General features: G+C 30.8%; 1 protein-coding gene and 1 pseudogene across 1 annotated transcript; both read right to left on the reverse strand.

The window, feature by feature from the left end:
- Nucleotides 1-2210: 2210 nt before the first annotated feature.
- Nucleotides 2211-5222, reverse strand: LOC102666568 (uncharacterized; annotated as a pseudogene).
- A 6373-nt stretch (nucleotides 5223-11595) lies between these two features.
- PIP2-9 (aquaporin PIP2-9) lies at nucleotides 11596-15174 on the reverse strand. The gene is made up of 4 exons (NM_001248275.2): nucleotides 14797-15174; nucleotides 13940-14235; nucleotides 12168-12308; nucleotides 11596-12016 (listed from the first exon to the last, which is right to left on the reverse strand). The coding sequence occupies exons 1-4, from the start codon at nucleotides 15095-15097 to the stop codon at nucleotides 11897-11899; spliced, it is 858 nt and encodes a 285-aa protein (NP_001235204.2). The 5' UTR covers nucleotides 15098-15174; the 3' UTR covers nucleotides 11596-11896.
- Nucleotides 15175-20630: the final 5456 nt, after the last annotated feature.

The raw sequence follows: 20630 nt of genomic DNA on the forward strand, positions 1-20630 counted from the left end.
CCTTACATATTTATAAATAAGTTATCTTGATTTCTTATTTATGGACTTACGAGATTGAAGTGTTTCAGATTGTTTGAACTTATTGGAATGAAGTATTGTAACTTTTACATTTAGTTCCTTAATTGAAGTGTTTTGACTAGTTTATTGATGAATTTCAAGTATTTTGAATAAATTGTTGATTATTGTAATTATTTTGTACATCATTTTTGTGTCAATTAGTTAGTGTATTTGCATGTGTATTGAATAAATTAATTGTTGATCAGTATAATTGCCGATTATATATACACACATTTTTTGTAACAAGTATATATATATATATATATGATAAAGTTCATGCTTATCCTCAATGGATTCTCACGTGGGTATAGGACAAGCGCAAGAAAAAAAATAAAAATTAGCTTGTCTTCGTTCTGTCCCATATCATTCCTAGTCTAGGGTATAAATTAAAATTAGCATTCTAATATATGGGATGCTAATATGCTTTCTTTACATTTGGGTGTTAAAAAAGACAACACGCACAATACTAGTGATTGTGACCTTTTTGAAATCTTTAGCCAAAATGAAGTGAAACTATTATTAGACATTAGAAAAAACAAGATTTAATTGTATTTTTGTTCCCTTTATTATTTTTATTTCTGAAATTTGATTATTTTTTTTGTAAATTTGATTCTCTTATTTTAATTGTGTAATTTTAACTCGTATATTAACTTAATATCTAATGGATATAACAAAAATGTTGACGTAGTACCTAAATGTGCTCACATGAAAATATAGTAGAGCATCACATTAGGTTTTTGTTAAATATTAGATGTCAAATTAACAAATAAATTGAGATTAAGCAATTAAAACAGTTGAGGAACTAAATTCTTAAAAAGAAAGAGAAAACCTTGATTCTCTACCTCAAACCAACTAAACCCGTTGAATTTGAACCAACCAACAACACCAACACCTAGTTGAACTGAACCAAAATCCCAACCCAGGTCCAACCCACAAAGACCCCAACAACATGCCCCTTGACGAAGACCACACACCAACCCTTGTTCATGCCATTACAAATCAGTATTAAGAATCACCTTCTCATTCTAAATTTGGTGCGTGCTGTATTGTATTATTTACTATTTATATCCAAGTTCAAGAAAATATTTTATTACTCTTAACATACTTTTGATATCCAAGCGAAAACTTGAGGGAAAAATAAAAGGGACACTATTTTTCAAGTATCATTATTCAACCTCTCTTCGGGTCTTTTATCCACTCGTCTTTGATCGGATTGTTGTAATAGAAGTTATTACTTGATTAATTGGATCCACTCCAGTTGCTACAAATACCCAATGTATGACTTCAAAATACGAGAGAACGAGTTAATTTGAATGCTAATTCTTACATCACTTAATTACCAAAAAAAATAAAAATTTCTTACATTCTCCCTTAGAGATTTAGTCCTTGGAAGAAGAGCTTGAAGATTTATGGAATCGCCATCCTCCATCGCCATTTTTTATTTATCCACTTGTATTTTCTCCACGTTTTGATAATTTCATTGCAGTTTTAGGATTAGATAAGCTCTTGGGAATTCCTTTGTATGAATCTGATGAATTAATATAGTTCCTTGTATTTTGTGTTATTTATACTTTTTTAATGTTCTTTTTAACTAACACTTGTTGAGAACTATGCAAGTATAGGCATGCTGAGGAATCATACATGTTCATAGTTTTAAAAACTCAACTAGCGATTAATCCGGTCAAAATATTAGGTGACTGGTTGAACCAAGCAATACTAATTGACCTTTATGACCTGGTCAATAATTTACTAAAAGTTTAAACCTTGTTGGTTTTAGCCTAGTTTTACCATAGACAGTATATTATTTTCGTATTTACTACACAGGTGTAGTAACACATTCACGTAGTTTAAGGTAAGTGCTTTACACGTTTCCCACAGAGGCAACTACAGCACAACTTTGGGAGTAAAAAGTAAAATAATAAAAAGCATGATCTGGTCCAGGTCATATTAACCCCGGTTATTCGGTTGACTCGATCAGACCATTGGTTCCTGTTCAGATTGACCGGTTAGGTCTGGTTTTTTTAACACAAGCATATGTTTATGCTCTAATTTGAGTATTAGATTAGTGTGTCTTACTTCATAGTTCATAGTACATGTATTCTTATGTATCTCAACTTAATCGTTTTCTGGACTCTTATGTGACTATTACATCATTGGCGGCACATCAATCAATGTAGTATTTTTGAAATAAGTACAAGATTGTCTTGACAGGAACTTGTTTGTATTAGGCATCTAAATGTCGTAGCATGGCCAGGATCAATTAAATTGTTTGCTTGAATAGAAGTTAGGACCCCTCTTTGGTAAATGGAAAAAATATGAAAAATATTGATCGGTGGAATACCTCACAGTCATCATCTCAAATTTCTGGCATATCATTGTCCCAAATTCAGCAAATGTCAGTAAAAGATTCAAAAGGGGCATGAAAGCAGAAGAAGACAGCCTCAGTTGACCTTCTTCATTAGCAGAAATTTGATTATGAAAACATTCCGAGTCGCGAAAACTGTGCCCTAAGCTGGTGCCTAACTCCCTAAGAAGTGCCTTGCTTATACCTAACTACCTTGCTGGTCAGTGAAGAGAATGTTTGTTCTTCTGCAGTTATCCAGTCTTCAAATATTTCATGCTCATGTAGGTCTCCTCATTCCGAACCCAAGTCAAGTTCCCTGCATTGTTCCTTGATCTCACACTTTGCACTTGGCATCAGACTCTCCTCTGCTTCAAAACAACCAAGTAGAGACTCTAACAACAAAATTTTCAAGTTCTCTTCTCCATGAACTTTCCGAACTTGATTTAACATCATGGTAGAGGTAGAGCAACTATCTTCTATGGTCAAGAGAAAGGCATCATTCAACGTCCAAACCATGACAACTTGGTTTATATTCTCTCTGATGTAATTTTCCATATAATAGTTATCCAGCTCCAATTTCCATTCCTTAACCATAGCTTTGAATACAACCATACACACATCCTCCTTCAGAATGTTTTCTATGGTTATAAATTGTAACTGACCTAGAAAATCATTCTGAATCCTGTTTTCTCGCTCTGTTGAAGCAAAACTTGCATAATTGACAACATTTTTCAATGTTTCACCAAGGACAATATAATGTATCTGTTCTCTTATGACATTGTCAGCATTTCAATCTACCATTATTTTGTTGAATTCATCAACAGTTTTCCTAAAGATAAGCATGCATATATCCTCATTTATGGTGCTATTTATTTTATCTACTTGGTCACTACATGTCAAGCATTGCAAGCAACTTTCCTCAGCTTCACTGCCTCGTCCCTTGATTAAGGAAAATTCTTGATTTGCACTGATATCCATAACTGCCTCAGACAAGACAATCAAATTTATGTCATCTCTACTCTTCCTTTCAATTGTTTGCATTTCTATGTTCTCATTCCACTCACTGATTACTTCCCTTAAGTAGTATTTATATACACACTCCTGTATTTTCTTCTCCAAGTCAAAATTGTAGGATTTACTATCGAGCACTTCTACCTGATCATCAACAGAACCACACACATTTTCTGATATTGAATTTTGCATTGTGTTATATTCCTTTTCCATTTGAGACATCCCTATTAATTCGTCCTGTTTTTCATTTTTAGCATCACAGACTCCTTTTACCTGTTTTTCAGCTCTTCTCTGACTTTCAACATCCTTGATAGTATGGATTTCATCTACTTCTGATAACTTCCTCCGAGGAAACAGTTCTGCATCATGAATAGATCTTTGGTTGAAAAGAGATTCAATAAGTTTAGCATTCCGGCGTATAAAATTGCCCAATTTTTCAGTGACAACATGGATTCTTTCTCTCATGCGATTTAGTTCCTTTCTTCTCCTCACGTATGAGGCCTTTCTTTCTTGTGATATTACATGCTTACTCAAATTCAGTTCTTCACTCTTTCGGCGAATAATAGATTCATGATTCTTTATCAACTTAGCAACATACATGCTGCTCCCGTCTTCATTTTCTTCTTCTTCAGGTGACTTATCTGTCTCCATCTTCAGAGAGAACCTGTTAGGTATTTCATGATTTCCTTCTGGAGAAGAAGGCTTTGTCGGTGAAGAAGGTTTTGCTGGGGAAGAAAGTGATGAACAGTCAGAATCCTCAGGATATGTGTCATGGAAAGTGGAAAATTCAAGCAGCAAATTTGTAATGGTCCTTCCAAACTTTGACAACCTGATTCTCCTCCCTCTTCACTTTTACTTCAATGTTCTCTTGGAAATCCCTCATGAAGCTTCCAATTGATATAGACATTACATCCTTTTCAATTGTCAACTTCCATTCCCTCTCTTTTGGCCTCATCTCACACAAGAAAAGGGCAGATTGCATCTTCCCAAAAGCAAGATCCATAGTCTGCTTTAGTATGTCTATGTCAGAACCCATCTCTTCAACCTTTATCCTGCCAATACCATTATTTTGTACCTCACTTAACATATCATGTTGTGCCTCAAGCTTTGATTGATCAACACTAGTCCTCAACTCGCACACATTGCCATCGCCATCGCCATCGCCATTGTCGTGCTCTTTTCTTGTTGTTTGATCATTCTCAGCATTGAGACTACTTGTTTCAATCCCATGGCTGATACCCAAAGAAACCAATTGTCTTTCTTTCAGCTCTAAAGCATGCCTAAGTTGCAACTCATTTTCTAATCTCTCTGCCAACTCTTTGTCCTTCTCTACTATGGCTAATTCAGATTCCTTGAGACACTATTGAAGGCGATCTTTTATGTTTCTCAAATCATTGAGTACCTCTTCATGGTTGCTCTCAAGAAAGCTGCTTTCAGTCTCTGTATGAACAATGCTTAGACAACCTTCAAGTTGCATCACTGCTAACTCATAGAACTTTGATATCTCATTCAACTGCTCGATGACTCCTGTTTTCAGCTTCATCTTCTCTTGAGCTTTGTTCATGGCATGGTGCACAATCCCCATCATGGTAGAATCTGCTAAAGACACTTCAAATCTTCCATCAATACATTCAAAAATCCCATCCATTTCTCCAAGAAAAATACACTACACAGAGCCAGTTGCAACTTTATCTCAACAATGAGGTAGTGATCATTTAAATGCTACAGAAAACTCATCGCATAAGGTTGAAAAGTAGAACCTTAAAGGAAGTAAAAGAGAATGCAAGTTTGATTTGAAATTTCCATTAAAAGCGGGTGATAGAATTGACCCTTTCAGGAACTTATGTGGTAAGCAATAAGCATGTCTCTAGGCATTCTTTAAGGAGCTTTATATGTTCTTCGAAATATTTGTAGTTATGTGGCTCTTATGTGGCTCTTTGTATTTATTTATTCATTTTCTTGGCCACATGAAAGCTCCAAGCATTGTAAATTAATAGTGCAAGGCAATGTAAAGAATTTTATCAATGTTTTTAAATTCCAACAAAAAAATCAATAAAAATTATTAATTTTTTGTATCTGAAATTGTGGTAGAAATATATATACATAGAATTGTGTAGGCACCACAATTTTTTTAAAATATTCAAATTATATTTAGATGTGTTAAAAATAAAAATATGTTGAACTGGATAGAAAATAATTGAATTGGATGAATACCATTTGTAAAGAATAAGGTAGTAAATAAGATTTACGAAAATGAAAAAGGAAATGCTGAAACAAAGATAAACTGCACAAAAGGACATGAATGATTTTGATTGGTCAATTTTTTATAGTTACCACCGTTATTTTCTGTCAAATACAAACGATCACTTGGTTATTTAAAAATAAATAAATCATTCGTATAAGTCAAATCACCCTTCGTGACAAATAGTTCTCAAATAAAATGCAAATTATATCTTTTATAAGATAGAATTCTTGTGTTGTTTTCGATAAAAAAGATAAATTTAATAAGGAAAGATTAGTATTTTTAAGTAAATAGAAAGATACTAGTAAACGTTGATGAGAAAATAGTGAGAATCTTGTAAAAAAATAATGAAATTATTTAAATTATTGATAGGAGAAGGAAAACATTGGTGATTCTATGTTACTGAAGTTCGAAAGGCTTTGTTTGATTACAATTTTGAAGAACAGTTTGCTATTTATGCTTTATTTTGAATCAACTGAAGAGCATGATTAGTTATTTTTCCGCCCCTCATATATGCGCTTTAAAATTACCTATTCAGAATCCTTAATCACAAGTTCGTAGCATATATAACTGTACCTTACAACATTATCCATGTGATCAAGAATGAGGTCGTTGATAAGTTGTTTATGAGCTCGTCCTTGATGTTATTTCAATAAAAAGACATTTAACATGAAAATAAAAATCTAATCTACCAATAAAAAAAGGCATTGTTGTAGAAAATATAAAGGGGAAACAAATCCTATCAATCAGTCTATTAGTACCCTTTACGAATCACATAACAGAATAATTGTATAATAATGTTAAAATCTAAATAATTATAAGAAAATCAATAACCAAATGTACAAAACTTAATCACTGTACTATGCACAAATTGTCACCAAGAGCATCGAGGACAGAATAGAAGCACTGCCATCAATCATGTAGCTCGTTATTTCTCATCAACACAAGCTTCAAGAGAAAAACACAGTTAAGATGAGACAAAAAAAGCTTAAAAAAAAAACAGCAAACTCAATGCACTTGACATTCCTTCAAACTACTATGCCCCTCCTCAAAAAGCAAAGGAAAAGAAAAATGGCAAATTAACCATGCTGATTATGCAGAATAAAATTATTGATAATGCAGTTTGAAGTAGGAAAGCTAAACTGTACATATTGGAATCAAAAGAAAAGGTCAATTTTGTTCTCCTTTTATATATAGAACAAATTAACAGCAAAGATGAGAACACACACATATGTATATAATCATAGATCAAGTGTTTAGAAGCCTTATATATATTTACAATTGAATTAGTAATAAATATTCAACCCCTAACAGCAAAATATAAGAAAATGAGTACTTGGTAAAGAACTCCCATCCACAAAAAACAAAAATAAAATATTTCAATTTTGAAATCAACTAAACCAAATACTGATATTAAATTCAATCCTAAAACAACATAAATCAGCATAAAGCCGTGAAAGAGATTTTTTCTTAGATTTAGGACAAGAGAAGAGGTAAATATAATTCCCAAGAAAAGCAAGCGAAGAAAGCGAGAGGACCAAACAGAATACTAATGTGAAACTCCAAAACAGAGGTAGCAGCTTCTTAAAGAAAGGCTGAAGTGCACAACACAAAGGCTGAAATAAAAGAAAAAGTTGCATGCAAAACAACAGATCACGAAACTGCAGTGCCCGCGTGAAACATAAGCTAGCTAGTGTGAAAATGAAGCTTATGCAGGATTAAGTCAGACTCCACAGATCGTAGGCATCTTCAATTGAACTAAAACAAGAGAGTGAGGGAGAGAAAGGTAGGACAAAAGGGGACACAAGGCAATGAAAGAGTGCAAGAAATGTCTCTCTGATTCTCTTGAAGAAACTTCTCAATGGTTTCTTTCTCCAAAGTTTATGCATATTTAAATTTACATAAGTTTTAAAAGTTCTCCCAACAAAAATCCACAATGGTCATTAGGCTTTTACGACCAGAAAATCTTCTAGAAAAGCTTCTAAAGCACAGTAGCACTGTTTGAATATTAAGCTCTGGAATTTATACAGCACATGTTGATGTTATCCCTTCCTCCAACTCAATTTCAGCAATCCATGAATCAATCCCTTTTTTCCCTTTTTCTTATCTAACTTCCAGCTCAAACAATACAAGGGAGAACCAACAAAAATAAAATAAAATCACAAGAAATACTTCCTTGTGTAATCAACACTGAACAATTCCCAAATAGCTAGAACCACTATACATTTATTGATCCAATTCCCAAATAATAGGAGTGTATAAACTCCTCAATTGACCATACATGAGCAAACATCAAAAGTTAAAACTAAAACAAACTTGATAGGTAATCAAAAGGAAAAAAAAAAAAAACTTTGATGCAGTTCCTTAGGAGCTTTACTACTATTTTCAAATAAGAATTGAAGTTCCACACTTCCACTTCAAGTAACCCTCGTAATAAAGGTTTGCATTTTAAGGTCAACATAAGTTACCAAGCTAAAAAACTCTAACTTTGATTAGAAAACACAACCAAAATCACCTAAAAAACCGCATCTTAGACTCTTAGTTTAATCCTAATCAAAATTCACCAATTCCATTTCATCCAGAAGAACGACCACACTAGACCTAGAAAACGTTAAACCATCAATGTCAACACCTATTACCCCACCCCAGATAAAAATTCCCACAAAAAAACAACACTTTTCACAAGCAGTCCATGAACCCAATTGAAACAAAACAGCGATCCCCCTCCTACCAAACAAAAAACAAAACAAAGAATGAAAAACTAAATAAACCAAGAATCAAAAGGGGTTATTACTTACTAGAGAGATAGTTAGTTAGTTACTTACCACCACAGCAAAAGCAGCAGTAGCAGCAGGAGAGAACCAACAACAATTCCTGGAACAGGGAAGAGACCGAGCCAGCTTCGCAATTGAGGAGGTTGGGTGCGTCACCGTTGTTATTGTTGCCATGATCCTGGTTTTCGTTTTCCAGAAGTTTCTGTTCCGTCGAGGATTGTTGTTGGTTCTTTTCCGCTTTCATTCTCTGGTAGTTCCATTCGAGCCTTTTGAGGTATGAATCCTTGAAGGAATCTCGGAGATTCTTTGTCGGCCATAGATGCATGTCTCAATTGAAGTTGATAAATTATATCAATTTCGGGTTTTGAATTTTGATTCTCTCTCTATGCGCTATTGCTAATAGCCTAGTAGTTGGACTCGGAGCTTGAGTTGAGGTTGGAAGAGTAGAAAAGTCAGAGATAGATAACAAGAGTTATGATATTTAGCTAGTGTTTGGTTTAAAAATTGGTGCAAACCTCTTCTTTACTTTATGACAAATATTTCATTTCTTTCTATTTTTACATATATTTCATTTCTTCAAATCAAACTCAAATATTTCAATTATATCAACACCCCATTAACACTCTCAATTTCTCTTCATCTCTCTCTTAAATATTTCTCTCATTTCTCTTCTTATCTCTCTCAAGATTATATATACCTTTTGGGGGTGTTTAAATATAACTTTTCATAAAAGTAAAATCAAAATTTAATTTTATTATAATCATAAATTTAAGGAAAATTTATGTTTGTAATTCGTATACTTTGAGAAAAAAAATTCTACAGCCTCCATTGTGCATTGAATTTACACGAATGTATAATATTTATTTTATATTGATAAAAGTAAATATAATAGATCATTTTTAAATAAAAATAGTAATAACATTATTACTTTAGGTAAATTATATAAAATAATTATAATAAAATATTTAATAAAAACACTAAAATAGTTTTATTATTATTTTGAGTATATTTTATTTGTATTGACTGTATTCAATACAATATATTTGTTTATATATGACAATATATACCCTTTTAATAAAAAATATACTTATTAGTAAAATTTGTGCTTAGAACTTTTAATTAATTTGTTTTATTTTTCAATTTTTGTCTTCTAACTTCCAAACATTTTTTTCTTGAAATAAAAATCTCTTGTCTTCTCCATTACATAGTTCAACCTATATCCCACCATTTTTTATGATTCAAAGCTTTTTTTGTTTGGCGAATACTTATACAGAAACAAGGAGTAGCTTTAGTTGAACAAATCCCAATGGAAATTTGGTCTAATTCCATGTGTTTTGAAGTTGAACATAGCTCAACAAAAATTCATTGATGCGCGAACAGTACAATGAATTTTAACTCGTTTACTTAATTTGTGTTATTTACTCCGAAACACTCAAGAATCATACATTGAGGTTTCAAATATGAAAATCTCTCTAGACAATCATACTTATAGAGGTTTGTGGTCTTTGAGACGAAGTTGTTATTGTATAGGTTTGGGCCCAAAAACCAAGTGGCTTGTAATAAAGGTTGGGGAACCTCTCCCTTTTTTACCATTCTACCCTTCTCCCTTTTTCCTACACATCCAACCCTTCTCCCTTGGTCTCCCTTCGTCTCTCATTTCTTCCATCACTTCTCCACCTCTTTTCTTCTCTCTTGTCTCCCTCATACCACTCAACCTAGTAATTTGTTTTACACAACGGAATCATGATTTCATGGTGTGTTGAATTTGATACACAACAAAATCATATTTATGTTGTACAGGTATATAACAAAAACATGTTTCCGTTTTATAAATGGGGGTGAAAAATTAATAACGGAATCATTTTCAAAATGGAAACACATTCCCGATTTGGTTTGTGCCATGGGGCAATTTCAGAATACCACAAAAGGCACACATGTGGGTAGTATCAATAGCAAATTAGGTAGTGCCAATAGCAATACCTTAAAGGTTGGTAAGGAAGGACCAAGTTGCTAAATTTTGTGAATAACCAAAGGGGCTATGCAATGGTCATAGGCTGTAGGTTGACACTTTCCATGGCCTCACCCTCACTCACCTCTATATTAAGAAGGGTGGGGCTTATACTAAATATATAGGGAAAAGATGAAATTGACACCCAACAAGTGGGACTTTCCATTAAAACCTATGTTAAAGGGGAGGTCATAGGAGGGGTACCGGATTTGTTTGGATGGAATTATTAGGAAGTTAACATAAAGAATTTATATGTTGTAATTATAACTCTTTTCTACAATTATTCGTGCAATGAAAAAGATAGAAAACGAAAAGAGAAAAGCGCAAAATATAGTGAGTGATGTAATATAAAAAATTATAAAAATATTTTTTCATACAAAAAAAAAGAGTTGAAAATCAAATCTTTAAATATATATATATATATATATATATATATATATATATATATATATATATAAAGAATAAGATTATTTGTTAAGGATATCACGTCTTATGATTATTTGTTAACAATTATACACCGTATTAATGATAAAAAAAATATAAATATAAAAGTAAATAAGATGATTAATGCTAAGAGAAGTTATATGATTTAGCAGAAGGAAAATAGCCTTATCAAATTATTTTCGTCCAGCTCAGGTACTAAACAAGGGTCAGCCCTAAGATTCTAGCCAACAAGGATAAAAAAAAAAAAAAAACAGAGGTCAGATTTTCTCTATCCAACCTGGCAGTGACAACCTTACGTAACAGGATCACCTTATCACCCTTGTTTCCACCTTTTACTATTCTTAATTTCCTCAACGACATCCATGTGCGCTGTGGCCAAATGGTCCGTACTTTTGGTTTTTTTCGACGAAAAAGTGTCCGTATTTAAAATGTTTACGTAAGTAACTTTACCGTTTGTCATACACTTGTGTACTGTAGTTGTGTTTAATCAATTAGTACTAGTACACTGTAACACTGTCTTATTCTTATGCTGATTACATCAAAGACCGTTACATATCTTTCCTTTCATTTTTTGCAGGGATTTCTTTGTCCCCTTGTTCATTTTGTTTTTGACCTATTGCCAATTTGCCATGTTAGCTGTTTCGCATTTGTTGATAAGTGATAAATAATTAACACTCAAATGCAGTTAAGAAAAAATGCCAAATAGAGACGTTTTGAGTAAAAGCATGGATATTATATAATTTTTTTTTTCATGAATACATTGAGTAGAAGAGATTAATTACCTAAAAGAAAAGAACACACACTGAAGAAAGGAAAGTGCTTGAAAATACTAAAGGGTATTTACCAAAGGCTCTTGTCTTGAAAGAACCTTTAATCTACATAGGATCAAAGAAAAGCTTGCAATAAAAGCACAAGCAATTGCCATTATTAATAACATTATTATTCTTACAATATCAAGTCATTTTGCTTCCAATTATCTCCTTTTTGAAACCCATGATTATGAAGAGGAAATTGACTCAAATAGTGGGGTTGCTCCTGAATGATCCAAGAGCCTTAGCAGCACCTGCTCTCAAGATAAATTGGTGGTAGAAGGCTGCAATGGCTGCTCCAATAAATGGTCCAACCCAAAAGATCCACTGAACAAACAATCATAAGAAACATCTCAGACAAATGTGTCATCTATTTTATTGTTATACTTTGTTACATGACATGGCCAAATTATAAATTTGATTATAGTATAAAACTAGCAAGTTGTTGAATATAGAAAACACAAAACAGTTAACTCACATGGTCATCCCAGGCCTTCTGTTGGTTGTACATGACAGCAGCTCCTAGGCTCCTAGCAGGGTTAATGCCAGTGCCTGTTACTGGGATGGTTGCCAAGTGAACCATGAACACAGCAAAGCCAATTGGAAGTGGTGCCAAAACCTTCAAGTACAGAACAAAAGCACAATAAGAAACTCATGTCATGTGGTTGAATTAAAACAATAATTGTGGATACGAATTTATTCCAAACATTCAAATCAGAATTAATCATCAACATTTTAAATTGTAACTGCAGTTGTAGTTTTGTCGTGATTCTTCATGTTACAGGAAATTGTGGCCAACGCAAATGCAATCATGATCACAAAATCTCCAAAAACCTAAACATTACGGCCAAAATTGCCGTTGCTGACCATTTTGAAAACCTTGTTAATTATTATTAAAGGCAAAAAAAAAATGGAATTGAAAAACAGTAAGCACTAGGGGCAGATGGGGCATGCCCCATGTGAGGGGCATGGTTTCCTTTCTTTATTGATTTGGGGAATTTGAGAGAGTGTTTGGAGGAACCTAAAGCTGATAATGATAAATAAGGAAGATGCTGGAAACTCTCACGAGATTTGCCAGCTTGGAGAAAATGGCATTTAGCATGAATGACGCTGTTCTGAACACTTTATTTTAGGCCTTAAAGTTCCATATCAACAAAGATACATTTTGCTTCTAAGGCAAAAAGATGCAGAGGAAAACTAAATTAGATGAGATTGGTGTGATAAGGCTGTGAAAATCAAATACCACCACAGAGTCATATATGGTAATTGGCCTAATGGTCCCATATTTCTCAAGCATATGGTAACAAGTCACTTCAATAAAAAAAAAATATGTACTTGGTAATTTTGGTGAAAGAAAGTGATAGGCTCACCACTATAGGATGCCTAGATGAATGAAAAATGTAATGTAACCATTAAGAAATGAAAAATGCCCACAGGAAAAGTTTACTCACTTTCTTGTTTTGAGGACAAGACAATCAAACAAGTAGTGGACAAAAAGGAAAGCCAAGCAAGAAAAGTGAAAATTTTCATCTACGTTGAATGCAGCCTGATCTACTCAATATTATTGCAAATGAAGTCTCTAGATAAAGTAGTGAAAAGAAGGATTTAGATTCAAACATCAAAAGGAAATCCAACTGACTAAGATCTTCAACTGTTCATGAAGGATGGACTAGTTCACTTCATTTTGAAATGATTATTAAAAATAAAGCTTCTATAACTATTATTATTAATAATAATAACATGCATATATGTTGACTGTGCCAAATTTTTTATGAAAATGGAAACTTCATATTATCATAGGCTGTAAACTTTATCATTTCAAACAAAAAAAAAATATTGAGTGGAAGCACGTACAGCTTCTTAATTACATTAATCCCACTCTAGCTAATTTCATTTAGAAAGCATAGGTAGATGCATGAAGATTAGATATCTGACTATAGTTAAGTCACTTCCACTCAACTTTTTTCTTTATCAATAACTAGTCTAATATAATCTCAAGGAACTCAATCTTCTATTGAAAACCTGAAAGACCTACCCTGCTTTTAAGCAAGCATGGATTCACTCCTAGGCATCATATATGGCAATACAATATGAACTTTTCTTTTCGAAGGCAATACAATATGAACTTAGTATGTACAATTCCATATAATCATTGCTTTCAGCACAACTTATGCAAGCAACATTTTCCTCTACAGTTAATGTAACGATGTATTTTTCAAAAGAAGGCTATAAAAATGATTGAGTTCATACCGGCACATGAGAATCTCTAGCATTCCTCTTGGGGTCAGTTGCAGAGAAGACAGTGTAGACCAAAACGAAGGTTCCAATAATCTCAGCACCCAATCCAACACCTGTGCTGTACCCTTCACTGAGTTCATTGGCTCCACCACCATACCTGTTGTAGTATGCCTTTTGGAATGCCTTAACCAACCCAACTCCACATATGGCTCCCAAGCATTGAGCCACCATGTACATTATGGCTCTAATCAAAGATACCTTGCGAGCCAAGAAGAGCCCAAATGTCACTGCTGGGTTTATGTGACCCCCTACATTGGATAGAAAAATTACAGTTTTCAGAATAGGAAACCAAAATTTGCAAACAAATCAAGCCATGGATATTTGTTTACTTCCAACCAAGAAAAGAAGCACAAATGCACCAGCTTCCTCAGTTTGGAGGCTTAGAAACTTGAGAGAAAAGGGGAATTATTAAACATGAAAGGCCAGTTAAATTTGACGAACACCATTATATCATTTCATAAGCACTCAAAACCAAACCGAGAATGCTAATTGTCTAAATGGGGGTATGCTTGATATTTCTACAACAATCTATGATTTTAAAAAACAGTCTGCGACCATAATTTTGGTCAATTGCAACCACATTGCCACATTGGCCATATTTGTCTGCAATTTCCGGCATTGCGATGAAACCATAACAGCGCGACTGCAATTTAAAACCTTAAATTAGAGTTCTAAGAAAGCAACTTTCCCTCTTTGGATGCTAAGAAATCAGAATATAGAAAGGAAACCAAGCCAATCCAACAAAAGAGATTGAAGTCCACGCAAGCAAATTAAAAGGGTGTCTATGAGATTGAAAAGTGATAACACACCGGAGATTCCAGCAGTGCAGTAAACAAGGATGAAGATCATGCCACCAAAGGCCCAAGCAATGCCAAGAATGCCAACTCCACCACACACATCACCCCCGGCCTTGACATCACTCTGGCTCTTGTAACCAATCACAGTGAGCACTGTGATGTAAAGGAAAAGTAATGTGGCAATGAATTCAGCAATCAAAGCCCTGTAGAAGGACCACTGTGTGAGTTCCTCAGCATCAATCAAAGGTGCTGGAGGAGGATCATGGTAGTCCTTTGCTGAGAAGGAACCACCCTCAACATCATGCTTAGCCATTGCAATTTGCAACTACCCTTTTGACACTGATCAAGTAATGAACCTGAAAGAAAGAAGGGTTTTTTGATGAGTGTGTTAATTAGTGTGAGAGGAGAAGGGGTATATATGGGGGTGATGGAGTGTGGTTAGTGCATTTGATTATTGTAATAATGCAATTTGACACTGGAAAACAAAGCCATATATTAATAGCAATAAACTTTTTGGTTTGAGTCTCGCTTTCACCGACCTTGACCTCACTTTTACTACACCACCACCTCCCTACCACTCCCTTAAATACATTTGTATCTTTGTTTGTTTTGTCATTTTGTTCTATCTAGAAAGAATGAATCTATCTTACTTGGCTTGGTTTTTGTCTACTTCCCTTAGTTTCAAGGGATCAGTTTTCTTCTTCACTTCTAAGTTTACCAAGTTAGACATTAATTTTTTTACTTCAAGTTTCTATTTTATTTTATTTGTGAGACAGAACAAATCGTTTTTTTCTTCAGTACCAAAAAAAATTCTAATTACAGTAAAAAAGAACTAAATCATTGTCTAATTACAATAATCATTGTCTAACTAACGAAATAATCGGATTAAAGAACAAGAAATGTTGAGTTGGATGATTCGATTCATTATTCATAGTGTGATTATTTATTTTATATAGGGAAAATATATCTGCTCATTATTTTTGTATATTAGAACATGATAGAGAAGAGAGAAAAGTATTAGATAAGATCATTTCTTTTTTACTCGATGGAAGAAAACTAGATAAGATAAATTATATCATGTAGTACAAAAATAGAATTTTTTTATATAAAAAAGTATTGTAAAAATTTGTTGTAAGAATAATATATCTCTTTTATTTATAAGTTATCCGTTATTTTGGTAAGTTATCTCAAATCTTGAGCTTACATTAAAATGATATTTGCTTTTCTAATTTTTAAAAATAGAAAACTAGTGAAATGGACATTCCAAATAGATACAATTATTTAATATTTTATTCATAATATAATTTATAGATTATTTATATTTATATATTTCAATTTATGTTTGAATATAAAAAATGTTCTAATTGAATTGATTGAATAAGGTGTATGAATACTATAAATTTTTTGTTATTGTTTTAATTTTTATGGATAAAAAAATTAACTTGAAGAGATATATGATAATTAAAAGAGTCATCCTTTAAATTTAATTTAAAGTTCTCTATGAGTCAATTTGGGGTAGAAATCATCACAGACGTGGGAAAGCAAGCTGCTTTAGAAAAAACAAAGTGATATGCTGTGCTCTACAGTACACAGTTGCGTAGAAACCGTTTGAAAAGTTTCAAGACATTAGCGGTTTTTTTTCCCGGTCCAAGGGAAATTGAATTTTAACGTGACTTTTTTTTAAGGTATATAAGCAAAATTCTCGTTAAAGTGGATCTTAATACACTTAAGTCTTAAGTAGGACTTTTCACAAGACCCTTTAAAGTGAGTCAGTTTTAATTAATTTTGAAGCTCTATAATTTGAACTAAATAATTAAGAGTGTTTGATTGCATATTTTGGACGTGTTCAAAGATATTTTTCACGTCAAAATATGTATAAAAAATAATAATATGAAGTTATAATTTATTGCTTCCGCTTAACTTGGATTAAACAGTGTTAAACGTTAAACTAAACATGTTTTACAAGACTAAGGACAGGTTAAATCAGTTAAGTAGTTGAATTTATAAGAAAACAAAAAAATGGCAAAATGTGTGTATATGTGATAAAACACTTTAATAGTTTATAAGCTAGTTGGACTATATATTATATGCATATATTTCCTAAAATTTATACTTACAAAATGAGTTATATCAAGTGATAACAAATCTCATTTTAAGAATGTAAAATTTTTAAATCTTAGTTATACTTCTATGAAAGTTAAGATTAAAAATTATTTGGTAGTCGTATAATCACTTTAAAAAGTCATATACATTTTTTCTTTTAATTTTGACTTCAAATAAGATGTAATTGTTTATAATTATAGTTTTCATTTTTCACAATAAAAAACACTCATTTAATATGCTTACTTTATTTCTCTATATATTAAATATATGCTTCCTACTACCTACGTATACATACTTGATTTGGATTATAAGATAACAAATTTGATGTCTAATTCACATTTGAAATGACAAATTAAGAAGCTGGTTAAATTTTAATTTTATTATTTTTGTAATTTTAAATTCATTATTTTGGTTTTTTTATTTTTAAATCAAGACATTTAATTATCTTATGATATTTATGTGAAAAAAGAATAAATAAACTAAAAAAATAAAATATTTATTAATAGAAATTAAACTCATAATACTTTATTCATAAATAAAATAATAAATTATTAAGATATTTTTTTTGTTTAATTAACTATATTAGCATTATTTTTTATGTAACATTACTCAAGAGTTATATTTTTAAAAAAAAATTATCAAAATTTATAAATTAAAAAAAATTATATATTAAATATTTTTTAATTTATAAATTTTGATAATTTTAAAAAAATTAATAACTCTTAACTAATGATACTAAAAAATAATATTAATATAATTAATTAAATAAACATGTATTTTAATAATTTATTATATTCTTTATGAATAAAAGATCATGAATTTAATTTATATTAAAAAATTAAAATATTTTATTATAAAAACAAGAAAATTAAATATTTTAATTTAAAATTAAAATTGTGAATTTAAAATTATAATTTAACCTAAAAAATATTTGCCTCACCCAAAAAAGATCTACTCGCTATAGGCAAGATTTTCTAATCGCTCCGCGATGGTTCGCTCAAAACATATTTGATTTGGACTTTGTTGAGTCTTCTTCTTTTTTGTTACTATTAAAAAATATTACTTTATGAATATTTATTGAAAATGATTAAATTATATTTTAATATTTTATTTTCTAAAAAATGAAAATATATTCTCAAACCAAATATACTTTTCAAATCTAAAAAATTGAAATAAAAATAAAGAATATTTACTCAAAACAAATAGTTGCTTATTTATTCTCACTACGAAATTGGATTCTGTCACCGGACAAAAGTGATGAATATGCATCCTGTCATAGGCTTTTCATTGTGTGTGTTAATTAATAGCTTATATAATCAATCAATATGACATACAATTATCGGTATGGTAGAATTGTAATTTTTTTTATTTTTTGACAGAAGAATTGTAATATATATTTGCAAAAGTATGTATACTTTTTGCGAGCAATTGTTAATGGTGCTATTGGTTTACGTTATCCATGATTTATATTTTAAAATGGAAATGAATAGTGTGCATATTATTTTATGAACTTAAAAGTAGACGAATCCGAAAACGTGGCTGAGAACACTGCCAACACACACAAGCAGGCGGCCAAAAAGTTGTGGCCCCAAATGCCTTGGCGGTTCCCCTGTTTAACTTGTCAGGCGTTTCTTCTTTTAAGCTTTACAATATTACAATTATATTTTTAGTAACATTATGTTTGATAAGTATGATTATCATTAAGAATTTTAAGGGAAAAAATTATTTAATTTAAAAAATAAATTATAATTTTCATTTTTCTAATTTTTTAAATTTATTTTCATCCTTTAGATTTTAATTATAATATTTAGTCTTTTAATTTTATAGATTAATAATTTTGATTCTGCTGATATATTATTAAAAATTAATTTTGATCAATTAAGTTAATTATAAATTAATTAAAACTATTAATTATTAAAAATTTAATAAAAAACTATTAATTTTAATTCACTACAATTGTGTTTTTCCTTTTTTTCTCCGTCTCTTGTATCTCTTTTGTTAGTCTTTTGTTAATTTTTTAATAATTAATAATTTTATTTAATTTATAATTAATTTAACATCTCTAATAATCATAACTATTATCATGAAATTAAAATCATCCATTTATAAAATTAAGAATCAAATGTTACAATTTAATTTTAAAAAATTTAAAAATAAATGTGATGAAAAAATGCGAGAATGAATAGTTATTGTAGATAATATGTTTTTTCCTTCAGAAAATACAAAACTTCATCTAAATTTGCCTATTTTATATTTCTTAAAATGTTTTTACAAAACTTGTAAACAACAAATAAATGTGATATTTTTTTAGTCTATATATCTAAGAATCTTTCTTCACACCTTAAAACGCCTCTTTACACATTTTTTTTTGTTAAATATTTTTTCCGCGTTATTTTTGGCCAATTGACGTGAATTTATATAATAATGAAAATCATCAAAAACATATCCCAATATTTACTTAGATTTATTTAAGAGATTTAACCTATGTTTTTCTTTTTTAAGCATTCATTCTATATTTGGTACTTTATTTTATAATGACAATGATGTTTAAACTAAATATTTAATAATAGTTTATTTTGTTTTAATCATTTATTTCATTAAGGGAAGAGATTATGAAAATTTAAAATTGAATGGAAAGATAAATAAAATTTGATCAATAATTATTTTCGTAAGAATTGAATTCGGATAATAGCTTAATAATTAACCCTTATAACTTCAGCTTATTAATATTTTATATTTATTCACTTGGTTATCTTATAATGATTTTAAGTTTAAATTTTATGTATGTAGTTACATTAAATTAAATATTTAGAATAAATTACTCGGAATAATTTTATCCAACTCTAGAAAAATTACTCATTATACTATTAGTGATCCTAATAAGTCTTTGTACTGTGTGAGAACATATTATATTACTGATATATTGTTTTACAATATATTTTATTTTTTATTATTTGTTCTATTCATATTTTTATATATGGATTTTATAACTACAAAAATAGTTATACAATATACGTAAAAACAATAGTTTGTCTGCTAGAGAGTAACGGACAAAGAAGCATTTCTCAATCGAGAAGCTCCTTTTCCTGGTTTTTCTTCTTTAATGATTATAGAAAGAGAGAATATATTGCAAGGATGAGCATTTTAGCCTTAGGAGTGCCGACTAAGCAAACTTTTTCTTCTTAAAAAACAGTGCGAAGAAAAATTCATAAAAAGTTTATTTTAAGAAAAGAGAAATTATAATAATAAAAAATAAGTTGGTGGTTCAGAAATGACAATATCCATATTTAGAGTGAAGAAAGTCATGGGTGGGGGTGGCTGAGACAAAGTGCACCATTTCATCATTGGTTTAGGAATGAATGATTAGCTTGCCAACAATTAATATTCTAAGCATAAGTAATAAAAGGCCAGTATTCAACAAACGATAATCAAGTTTAATAATATATGTTGAGTTTGTGGACAAAAAATTGAATTCAAAATTTTTAGAGAGAAAAGTGGGATTACATTTTGAATTAACTCTCGAACTAAAAATCAATCTTATAATCGCTTAAAGGTTAATTAGAGAGTTGAAAATCTTAATTATGGTAATTCAAAAACACAATAATTAAGTTTATCAGGTAGCATTTTTTAATTTAAAGGAAATCATTATAGAGTATATTTTTAGGTTTGTGTGGGGCTTTTGATAAGACAAGATTGGAAGATATAATTCTTCTTAACCATAAATTATGGTTATTATGATTTTA

The sequence above is a fragment of the Glycine max genome, chromosome 2 (genome assembly GCF_000004515.6).
Source record: "Glycine max cultivar Williams 82 chromosome 2, Glycine_max_v4.0, whole genome shotgun sequence".
Classification (NCBI taxonomy): domain Eukaryota; kingdom Viridiplantae; phylum Streptophyta; class Magnoliopsida; order Fabales; family Fabaceae; genus Glycine; species Glycine max.